We start from the raw sequence: 12,185 nt of genomic DNA, 5'->3' as shown, positions 1-12,185 counted from the left end.
TAAAATAAGGTGATGGTTTGCAGCTTTCAACACAGAATTTACCTGGTCAATGTATACAATAACCTGGGCTACCAATACACATCCTGAGTATGTTTACTTAAGATCTATTTCTTAAGGATTTTTAATATAATCAAACCTCTGCTCAAAGACAACCAATTGTGCAATACTGACAAATTTTGTGTTTCTCAATACTGGCAATACAAAAGAGACACACTATGAACTGGGACAGAACATATTGAGGTCGTCTTATTTACACAAAAATCAATGTTTTCCTATTGAAGAACACTATATTCAGTGTAGTCAACCCAAAAGAAAGGCCTGCACAAAAAAATGGGTATATCACTCAACAGTGACTATTGATAGGAACTTGTCTTTATGCAACAGGGATGAGGAACTAGGAGAGAGGGAGAAAGAGAGACTGTCAGGTAGAGAATCAAGAGTGGACATCCTATGCTAGAGTGCCTGGCCTATACAATCCCCAAGGCTTGATTTGTTTACTTTCTCCTGTGATATGAGGGACATCCACAAACATATGGGATACAGCACTAAGAAGAGTGGTTCCTAAACTACTGGACCCTATAGACCATTATCAAGTTTCTGAAAACAAATTTAATAGCAACACAGCTTCAGAGACCAGTCACCCACAGCTTGGTATTCACCACATGCACAGTGCATAATTACCTGGCTTGCCTTATGGTATTCTATGAGCTGAGCAGGCTGAACTACACTGGCAGAACAGTGAATTCTTCACTATAACAAATGAGACTAAGCCACTACTGGTTTGGTAAGCCACTTCCTCTCCCCCATCCCAAGTTTTCTGTGTTCTGACCATTGGAATAGGTAAACTCTCCACCAGCCAGGTACTACAAGCTCACTGTACAAGCTTATGTAGGATAACAGTACCTATTAAATACTGAATATAGTACACTGACCCTCATATGGTCAGGTATATGGATTATCAATCATTTTGCAACTTGCTTCTAGAGCACTCGATTTTAAGACCTTAGTAGAGCATCAGAAAACTGTTTTTATAACTGCAATGTTAACAGTCCAGTACATCTTGGTCTAGAAAATCTGAAATCCATGGGCAATTGCATTTAGATGCTAATACAAAATAGCTACTGAAACAAGACCTCTGCTCTGAATATTATAAAATGTCTGATACTTAACTGCAGATCCACAGAGCTGGTGCTGGCCCTGGCTTGGATGCGCTCACTCAGTCTTAGAGAACAGAGAGCTTATCAGTAACACATACCTACATTGCTGGTTTTGACCACCTTGTTAAAAGACAGTCTGCAAAGGAATGCTATGTTGCAACACCCCAGTGTGTACTGTCTAAAGAGTCTTCAAAATATTTGCAAGTTTTGTCTTCTTGACCTTAACATGCCAAGATACTACTTAAGAGTCATGACACCAACTTTATACCCTTTCTCCAAATAATTATGATACTCCTTCAGTATTTAGGATTATTTCCACTCCCTCTACAGATATGGATTTGCACTGTTCATTAAGAAGCTACCATGCTAAAACATTAGCAGTACTGAAGTTTATGAAATGGAGAAATTAAGGATTTTTTTTTTTGTAAGTGAGGTTTTTGTTTTCAGAAGTGCTCAATTTAATTCTGGAGAAAGTACAAAGTTTACTCCTCTTCAACAGTTCTCTGTATTTGTAATATAATACACTTAACTGACATATCTACAAACACAATACTGACTTTAAATAAATGAGATGTTTTCCATTATTTGAATTTTAAAAGCTACATAATTCTGTGTCTGCTTAGCAGTTTTAGGAATATAACCCAAACCCACTTGTGGTGGTGTGCTCCCCGCACCACCACCCCCAAGCGGACCTGTATTTCCTGTAACCCTGCTCAAGTGATAACCACCAGTGGCAATCGTAACAATACAATAGCCAAGGGCTAATTTGAGCAATGTGCCCACCTAACCACAGTGCTGGTCAATATCCAACTCAAGCCAAATTTGGAAGAAACTAACGTCTGTAGTTGGTATGCAAATATGACTATGAGTCAATTATCTTACTCCATAAATAGTGGACAGCCCAGGGCCCATTGAGCTCTCTTGCACGGCAGCGGGCTGCACACCAAGATCTCCCCTTAAGTAGGGATGCCTCTCAAGGCTACTCCTCGAGGTTGAGAGAGTCCTTGCTGCAACAGATTCTCAAAGGATTGATTGCGCATATATAATCCTTTAGGCATAAACCATTGACCAAGTCTGGGACTAGGAGTGGATCCAGCTGCACCTAGACTCCTCTCTGAGAAGGAGTTTAGAACGCAAGGGGGTCCTTTCTGAACCTCATGACTCAATGGAAGGGTCTCCCTGACGGTTTTGTCTGACCGTCTATGCAGTAAATATCAAGTGAACCTTCCCATCGAATCTTGTTAAACCACTGTCGCATTTACTATCAAACTTTGTTAAATCACTGTTTTATATCAATAAACATATTGCTACTTCTGTCTTAAGAGTGAAGTGCATCACTCCATCCATGACAACACTATAACATCATTTAGTCTTTTGGCCAGGTTTTTGAAACACATTATGACTTTCTTGAATATGTAGACAGCTGCAAGCTTGGGTTTATTCTGTTTAGATTTGGAAGGGAAGACAACAGGAAAATAAAAGGTAGCCTAAGAAGTCATTCCTTCCTACATCTTGTACAGTGGGCCCCAGTGACTAGGACAGAACCAAGGATGCAGCTGTTATCACCCTACATGCAAGGAAGTTAATAAATTGGAGAATTCCATGTGTCCTTAACAGCCTAAGGAAAGAGACACTTTTAACTTCCACATTACTATATCAATTTCACATTTGAATTCCTGAATGACCAAAATACAAAGGACATGAGTTATAACTTTTATACTTTAAACTATGTCATAAAGTCTTAGAAAACCAGCATCTTGTTAATGCATTAAAAGTCTGCCTCCACCTTGCAGTTAGCCAAATCATACTGGGTTTCTGTTGCTTTTGAACATGGGATGAGTTTCCATTCTATTCAGAGGTTATCAGGCAAGCACAAGGTTTATTTTTTCATCTCACTATACAAATTACTAAGAGTACAACTGCAGAAAGTTTTCACAGGTATCTATATCACTTTTATAGCTACTACATTAGATGTGATCAGGTTCATTTTAAAGATTTTATTCCTTCTAATTTCCTTAAAGCTTCAAGTGGATATCCCAATTCACTTAGGGGACCTGCTGTAAAGCAGATTTCTCTAGAGTCTTTTTCACTATATTGGGAAATTCACACCTTGTTTTATATCCTCTGAACACTCCAGAAGAGTTAAAACGAGCCTTTGCTGCTCTTAAGTTTCACCTTGTCACACTGAGCTTAAAGCAGTCATTTTCAGGACTGACCACCCCTAAAAGACCAGGGGAAGATCCTCACGTTGGGGGTCTGGAAGCCAAGGCAGCTCTTCCAGCAATCTGATGTAGCTACGGCAGAGGCAAACCTCTGCAGATCACGGTGCGCCCCACTTTTCTTTCATCAGGTTGATGCACAGCATCGATCGCAGCAGGATTCCTGCTCCTTATGCACCCAGCCAGTAAAACCACTCGCCTCCGTGCTCATTCAGCAGCGCCCGCTTGAACAGCAACAGCTTGCGCGGGCAGCCGCTTCCACCCCCCCGCCCCGGCGGCCCCCGCGACATCCTTACCCCATGGCGGCCAGCGGCGCCGGGCACCAGCGGTGCCGCGTCCCCGGGGCGCTCCTCGCCGCGCCTCGCCGCAACGGCAGCTCCGCAGCCCCGTGGCGGCGGCAGTCCGCTGGGCTGGGCTCGCCGCGCCGCCGGCTCGCAGCTGCCGAGCCGAGCGTAGCCGCCCGCGCGCTAGGGAACGCCTCCCGCGGGCCGGGCTCCCATGGCCGCCGGCCTCGCCAGACGCCCGCAGGCAGCGGCTCCGGCCCTCGCGCGGGCGGCAGCGGCGACTCCGGAGGCAGACGGGTCCCCTCCTGCGGGCGGACGGGGAGACGCTAGCCTTCTCCACGAGGGGCTGGCAGCAGCTGCAGCGCTTCTCGCCGGGAGGTGAGCGGCAGCCGAAGGCGAGGGCTCCGTGCAACTCAGAGGCGGAACGGAATGGGGCAGGCGGTGCGCGCAGGGATCCACGCCGCCGCTCCCTCTAGCATCCCTGCCAGCAGCGTGGCGGGCACCAATGCATTCTCCCGAGGAGGCGGTGCGAGCCGCGGCACCGGCGCTGGCATCGGGCTCCCAGCGTGCGGCGGCTGGCGGGCGCCGCGCTCCCCCGATCCGCCCACCCCCGGCTGCAGAGATGCGGAGCGCCGCTCCTCCTTCCCGCGACGGCGGGTCCGCTCCTCGCCGTCACGCCTTCTTCTGCGGCGAGCGGGCGGGCATCGTCCTGGGGCGCGGCGGGTCGGTCACTGCCAGCGGGAGAGGCCGCCGAGCCCGCGCTCCTTTGCGGTGGGGCCGCGGGCTCAGCCCCGCCGGTGGGAGGGAGGGAGGGAGCGAACAAGCGAGCTCCGTGTCAGGCGCTGTCCGGCTGCTCCAGCGCCCTCGAGCCGCTGCATCTTCCTGCTCGCATCCTCCGCCTCACGCCTCCGCCCGCCTAGGTCCCCTCGCGGTGGGCAGGCGCAGCCACCACGCCTGCAGCCCACGCCTCCGTCCCGCTCCTCCGAAGAGAAGGGCAGGGCCTTATAGTCCACCGCGCACGCCGCCACAAGCAGCCAGCTCGCTACTGCTCGCGACGGCACCTACTCACTCTGTCTCCATCCGGGGAGCTTTAAATAGCACATGTCACCGCGCTCCCCTACGCACTGACGTCACGCACCGCTCCCGGCGCTGACGTCACCGGGGTGTGTGGGATGATGTCAGAGTGGTCCACGCTGCCGGAAGCGCTTCTATAATAGGGAATGGCAGCGGGGGGAAGGTTCGGGGCCCTCCGCGGCCCGGCTGTCTCCGTGCGCCTCTCTGGGGCGCCGGCAGCACCCGGACCGCCTCCTCCTGCCCCCTGCGGCGCTGTCTCCACGGCAACGCCGCGCGCGCCCGCCGCCGCGTGCCGCGGAAGCAGCGGTGCGCCCCGCGGTTCGGCGGGGACAGTGTTTCACGAAATGAGCATTCGGTGATGGAGTTAAGTATTCTTTATTGCAGCGCTGGAAGCACGGGGGATCGCTCCTCCAAACGTGCTTCCCGGCTGGGACTAATTGTATAGGTTAAATACATGTCTTACATACATATTCATAGAATTTCCGAGAAATAATATACATATTCATTGATTTTTCCGAGAAGTCATTAGCATATGTAAATGTCCTTTACGCATGCGCGTTGAAGGTCTTCGGTGGTCTTCTGGAGTCCTCTGGTGGTCTTCCATAGTCTTCCTCACTTGTCCGCTGTTTGACCCTTGTTGTATGAGTTTGCACAGTACGATCCCCTTCTGGGCCCCACAAACAACTTCTCTGCTTATCACCTAGATTTTGGCTCAGTCATCACAAGAGACAGAACATGTTTTCTTATCAAACAGAATACCTCCTCAAACAGGACATGTTATCTTGTCGTATATTACAGACACAGGAATCTTGTGCTTTATGTCCTTGGCTTGTCTACGTAAATCAACTTCTGCAGACAGTCGTTAACCTTCTGAAAAATTTCTGAGTCCTTTATTTGGCAATACACTGAGTCTAAACATACGTTCTATTTCTACATCTACTAGGCCTAGTGTCATTCCCTGCATCAAGAGCCACGGGTGAAGATGGCGTGGAGCCCACCGCAGAAGGTGGCTGCGGCAACTTTCTAGCCCTCCGCCCCGAGCGTGGGAATAGCAGGGTGCCCAACTCCAGAGGCAGCTGATCCCGTGTCCAAAACACATGCCTGCATCCCCCTGCTTTGCAAACACTTCAAACCCAACAGCGTTACTGGCTAAACAGGAAAGAAACACAGCAGACATTCTAAAATTGGAAAGAAAAAAAAAAGTAGATTCCAGCACATCCATGCTAGCAGTATTGCAAAGAAACAGCCAGCACTGTGAGCTTGCCAGATCCTACTATTTTTGGCTCAGTCCTTCAATGGTACCATGCAAACAGATAGCATGTGTTGCTGCTTCTAATTCAACAGAGTAGACTGTTGGGGTCAATTATATGGAACTTAGTGACTGAGCCTGAAAGTAGCTCATGGTCGCAAGAGCATTCCAGACACCTTTAGAAGGCCTTGAACAGAATACACAAGAAGACAGAAAAAGAAAGATCCCAATTAGAAAAACACAGGTGCACATTCCATGATAAAGGGAACTTGGCACAAACAACCTCAATTCGGCAGTTTATCTTGACCAATTAGACTGAGACAAGTTTTGCATGCTCTAGTTAATATAGCCAATTATGTTTTGTGTGTATGCGCGTGTACAGAGTGAGTATAACTAACTGTATCTTATGTTTATACATGTGTACAGTGTCGATATAACCAATCACATTTTATGTTTGTGCACGTGGACACCCAATGCTTGCATGCAGCAACCAATCAAAGCTTCTAAGGAACTTAGAGAATTGTATAAGAATGATCAGCTAGGCTCAATAAACTGGCGACTTTGATCATCATATTGGTGTTCTATCGTCCGGGCCCCGCATGGGATAACCCTAAACCCAACAGTAGACCAAGCTCCAGCACTATCTACTACCTTGCTGGGCACCTACCTCATCTTAGGTTCAGCAAATATTTCCATTAACTCTCTGAGTTTTTCTGAATTTATAAATATTAGGTAAAACTGCTCCTAGACAATACCAATGGCATTGGGATACCCAAGGTGGAACATGCATCCCAGCTCCTTGCTACTTCTAGGACCACTTTCAATATTTTCATGCTATTTTCCTGCTTAAGTGATGTTGTAGCCACCAGAGGCATATTAAACTATAATGAGTGTGAGAGGGAGATATCAATGAGATACTAGATGACAGTCCCCACATAAAAATGGAAGACCCAAGTTTTAACAATGGATGTTATGACACTGTAAAACATGGCAAAACCAACAATGGTATGCTCACAACTGTTGCTTTAACAAGAAGTTTTTCCTCTAACCTCTACTATCTGAGACCAAGTGTATCCCAGGAAGAGGCTGGAATGAAAGACAGCAAAAGGATTTACCTAACAATGTGATCTCCCCAGAGTAAGTTATTTTAATTCATACATGCACGTGTTTTACAGACCCTTGCTTCAACATTTTGACCTATAAATGTAATCAGCTATGGGAAGAGCAAAGATGATGACAACAAATTAAATAGCAAGGGAAACCTTCTCCAAACAAAAATAAGTATAAGAAACCTAGCATGAATCATTCCTACCAGTAGCAGCGAGGCAGATTGCCTCACAAGGGAGAAAACAATAGCTTCTTCAGTTTCCCATTTCTCACACACTACCTCATAACCTAAAGTGAAGGCACTGAGCTACAAAAACTTTAGACTGAGTGGCAACAGTTAGTTTGTTGTGGGCAATGCTCAGAACATGCATGGTTATGATGAAGCTGCATTACTTTTCTGGACTGCCACTGTCATTTTTTGGTTGGGTTTGACATGCTATATGAAGGTCTATGTATTTTCCACTAAAAATCAAATTAGATGTACAGGCTTCTAGCAGTAAAATTGTTTGTGGTAGTCTCCAGTGTTGTTTGGGGAAAGATGAAGAACCACAACAGTTCTTTCTTCCATATGATAAGTGATAAGGGTGAAAGAGACTATGATCAAAAATAATTCAGTCTAGGCAAGTGTAAACAACACACGGCTTATAAATATATTCCTTGATGTCAAGTAGTTAGGAGCCTAGATTCATTAGTTTCTAAGTAAGTCCCACATGACATTTTGCATGCAGTAACGGCAGATCAAGAGCAAAGAAACTAAGGCTCTAAATCCACATATAAGTAACTCCGTTGCATCAGTTTTGTTCTTTCAGCTCAAGCTCACACACTAATGCAAATGCTTTAGTATTATGTTCAAAGTATTTTGTTTAGATATCACAGAGATGGCTCCACCTGTCTCTGCCTTTCAACTTGTTCACATATTTGGCTTGCATGAAGTATGATGTTTTCCCACTGCATGGGTGGAAAACCAGAAATCTCTGAGACTGAAGATAAAAGAAAAAATATAAAAGAAACCAAACACACACTGAGCCCTGGGGGATAGAACTGCATGTTCACTTGAGAGTCAGAGGTGTGAACAGATTCAGGGGCAAAGAAAAATTACTATCTCCAGAACAACCCTGTGTGGGATACCAAGAGTGTCTTTATTGACTTGTGAAATCCCCTATATATTTCATGCCCCTCTATAAGTAATAAAATATGAGTACTGGAACAGATAAGATCCCAGGTGGGCAAACAGAGCTGTAGGGACAAAGAAAGCATCACTCCAAGTAAATCTTATGGTTAATATTTTCTTTTTCTTAATTCTTCATTTAAAAAATGTTAATTGATTATTACAGTTAAGTGTAGCAGCTCCACATAATTGATTACTTCCCTTCCATATTTATTGTTACTGTTCCTCCAGGTCTGACCAGGCTTTCTCTAAGCCTTAAGCTTTATCTCAATTATACCCTTTTACAATTTTGATCAGTTTCCAGGTTGGTTAACATTATTTGTCTTGTGGAGAAAGCCTTTGTTTATGCTTGCCAAGCTTACTGAAATCACTTCTCTGTCTTGCCATTCCCCAAATTAATATAAGATACAAAACCATGGTGACATTCATCAGCTAAGGCTGAACTGTACATGCAGATACAAAGCAAGCAAGCTAGGAGATTAAATGATAGACATTAACAGGAGAAACGATACACAATCACCTCATCTTGAAGACTGAAGTAATATAACATGGATAAATTTAATAGTGATGACAAGAGGCTCAGCTCTAAGTTGGTTGTTTTGGGTTTTTCCCCCTGCTGTTTTAGAACACATTTCCTTGTCTGGAGCACTCTGATGGAGGCAATCTTGAGCTGTAGAGCATGCTGCCTGATGGAAACTATGAGCAGGTCAGTGGCTGTAACTTTGCAAGATACCAAGCAATGCCACCATCTGTATTGGTTTTGTGTGGCAAGGTTTTGGTAGCGGGGGGGGTTACAGGGGTGGCTTCTGTAAGAAGCTGCTGAAAGCTTCCCCTGTGTTCGAGAGAGCCCATACCAGCCGGCTCTAAGATGGACCCGCTGCCGGCCAAGGCCGAGCCAATCAGCGATAGTGGTAACGCCTCTGTGATAACATTTTAAAGAAGGAAAAAAAGTTGAGACAGGGAGAAACAGCTGCTGGAGCAAGGAGTGAGAACATGTAAGAGAAACAACCCTGCGGACACCAAGGTCAGTGAAGAAGGAGGGGGAGGAGATGCTCCAGGCGCCGGAGAGAAGATTCCCCTGCAGCCCGTGGTGAAGACCATGGTGAGGCAGGCTGTCCCCCTGCAGTCCAGGGAGGTCCACGGTGGAGCAGATATCCACCTGCAGCCCATGGAGGACCCCACGCCGGAGCAGGTGGGTTCCCGAAGGAGGCTGTGACCCCGTGGGAACCCCGCACTGGAGCAGGCTCCTGGCAGGACCTGCGGATCTGTGGAGAGAGGAGCCCACGGAGCAGGTTTTCTGGCAGGACTTGTGACCCTGTGGGGGACCCATGCTGGAGCAGTGTGCTCCTGAAGGACTGCACACCGTGGAAAGGACCCATGCTGGAGCAGTTCGTGAAGAACTGCAGCCCGTGGGAATGGCCCACGTTGGAGAAGTTCGTGGAGGACTGTCTCCTGTGGGTGGGACCCCATGCTGGAGCAGGGGAAGAGTGTGATGAGCCCTCCCCCTGAGGAGGGTTAAAGAGGCAGAAAATCATGCGTGATGACCATAAACCCCATCCCCATCCCCCTTGTGCTGCTGGGGGGGCTTGGTGGAGAAATCCGGGAGTGAAGTTGTGCCCGGGAAGAAGGGAGGGGTGGAGGGAAGGTGTTCTGAGATTTGGTTTTATTTCTCATTACCTTACTCTGGTTGATTTGTAATAAATTGAGTTAATTTTCCCCAAACTGAGTATGTTTTGCCCGTGATGGTAATTGGAGAGTGATCTCTCCTGTCCTTATCTCAACCCGCAAGCTTTTTTTTATATTTTTCTCTCCCCTGTCCAGCTGAGGATGGGTGAGTGATAGAACGGCTTTGGTGGGCACCTGGCGTCCAGCCAGGGTCAACCCATCACACCATCAAACGAGATGGATGATTTCAGGCAGGGCAAAGCACAGGATGGTGCAAGAGAAAGACTTGTTTGCTGCTCTGAAGCAGCATATTCCTGGCATGCATATTCATAGCCAATGACTGAGCTGCCAAACCCTGTTCTGACACCCTTGCCCTGAATGGCCAACCAGCTGGGGCAACACCTGTAAACCTGGCAGCAGTATCAATACCTCTGAAAGGAGTGTTGGGTTGAACCTCCTAGTGGGATACCGGTAGATGATAAAAAACAGATGGCTGTGCCATCTGAATCTCAAGCCTGCTGAGTATTGACATGGCCATTGGCCTGGCCAAAGTCCTTGAACAACAGCAGAACAGAGCTGGAAAAGCAAGAAGCACCACAAGAATCTGCATTTTGACTAACCTTCCATGGTAACTCTGTATTCTTCATGCAAAACCAGATCTGTATTGGTTGATCACACATTGCTTATGAGCTACCATTCCTATGGAAAAAAGACAAATGCACTTGTGAGAGAGACAGGAATATCCCATTTCTCTGGATAAAGCACTGAAAAGATTTGAACTGCAATTCCTTGTTCAGCTCTAGTCAGCACATTCAAAAAAAGGAATTCTAGCTGCAACAAAACCAGATAGAAACTCTAAGGATGTTTAGGGAACCTCAGAGCTGATATTTGAGAATAGAAAAATAAAAATTGGCTTGTTTGGTTTATCAAAATAAATCCGATACAACATACTATTATGCTCTCCAAATATTTTGAGTGAGGCTAAAACAAGCAGGGGAGCAAAAAGAGCTATTAAAGGGTGTTGTGGTTTAACCCCAGCTGGCAACTAAACACCACACAGCTGCTCACTCACCTCCTTCACAGTGGGATGTGGGAGAGAATCAGAAGGGTAAAAGTGAGAAAACTCATAGAATGAGATAAAGACAGTTTAATAGGTAAAGCAAAAGCCATGCACGCAAGCAAAGCAAAACAAGGAATTCATTCACTACTTCCCATCAGCAGGCAGGTGTTCAGCCACCTCCAGGAAAGCAGAGCTCTATCACATGTAACAGTTACTTGGGCAGGCGAATATCCCCCGCTTCCTTCTTCCCCCAGCTTTATATACTGAGCATGATGTCATATGGTCTGGAATATCCCTTTGGTCAGTTGGGGTCAGCTGTCCCAGCTGTGTCCCCTCCCAACTTCTTGTGCACCCCCAGCCTCCTCGCTGGTGGGGTGGTGACAGAAGCAGAAAAGGCCTTGACGCTGTGTAAGCACTGCTCAGCAGTAACTAAAACATCCCTGTGTTATCAACACTGTTTTCAGCACAAATCCCAAACATAGCCCCATACTAGCTACTATGAAGAAAATTAACTCTATCCCAGCCAAAACCAGCACAAAGGGCAAAAGAATAAATGGGTATAAACTTGCTATATTTTTTCCTGGCACTCCAAAGGTTGTTGATCTTCAAGGAGCTGGTATCTTCAAGAGTAGCCTTCCAAAATAAGTACTGGGTGCAAAAGAAACAATGACTGAAAAGTAATCACAGGACTCAGATGGCAGCCATCACTGCCTCCATGTGGGAGAGGCGAAGGTAGATGGAAGAATGGAGATATCCTTCCTCCAGCGGCTGGCAGCCTGCAGACACCACTTCCTCCAAGGCTCTGGGTTGGGGTACTACTGCTGTTCCCTTACATCAGCTGTCGTTTGGTTTAATACCAGATGAGGGTAAATTTCAAAATCCCTAAGGAAACCAAGGATGTTTATTCCCTTTGAAGGTGAGGGAGCCAGCACCTCACACTTTCCTCATGTCTCATACACTGCTGCTATTCTGTGTCTCTTCCTTCCTCCTACTCTTTTATGCCTTTTCCTTGCCCTCCTTTCTCCTGTCTAATCACAAATCTCCCTCCACACACACATGCTTCTTTCAGTGAGTGAGATCACTTCATCATTTTCCCTTGCAGGATCTGTGTTTAATTTATAAATGAAGTAGAGAAAAGATGGGAAGAGAATAAATGGCATCCTCTTCCCTGAGCACAAGGTTTATGTCTGAATTTTCATCAG

The 12,185-nt window shown here is 46.5% G+C and overlaps 3 protein-coding genes across 5 annotated transcripts in view; 1 reads left to right on the top strand and 2 right to left on the bottom strand.

Annotated features, from left to right (window-relative positions):
- Window positions 1–3,766, bottom strand: part of LOC126035332 (homer protein homolog 1-like) — a 146,108-nt gene extending 142,342 nt beyond the window's left edge. For both annotated transcript variants that reach the window (XM_049793845.1, XM_049793847.1), the window contains exon 1: window positions 3,673–3,766. In XM_049793845.1, coding sequence (XP_049649802.1) covers window positions 3,673–3,677 — 5 coding nt within the window. In that variant the 5' untranslated portion in view covers window positions 3,678–3,766. The remainder of the gene's footprint in view (window positions 1–3,672) is intronic.
- The window catches only part of LOC126035357 (uncharacterized), a 503,584-nt gene that overhangs the window by 268,989 nt on the left and 222,410 nt on the right, over window positions 1–12,185 (bottom strand). The window lies entirely within an intron of this gene.
- LOC126035248 (junction-mediating and -regulatory protein-like) overlaps window positions 1–12,185 on the top strand; it is a 440,369-nt gene that overhangs the window by 315,226 nt on the left and 112,958 nt on the right. The window lies entirely within an intron of this gene.

This window comes from Accipiter gentilis, chromosome W, assembly GCF_929443795.1.
Source record: "Accipiter gentilis chromosome W, bAccGen1.1, whole genome shotgun sequence".
Taxonomy (NCBI): Eukaryota; Metazoa; Chordata; class Aves; order Accipitriformes; family Accipitridae; genus Astur; species Astur gentilis.
The sequence above is the reverse complement of the archived record's forward strand: the minus strand, read 5'-3'. Positions and strand labels throughout refer to the sequence as shown.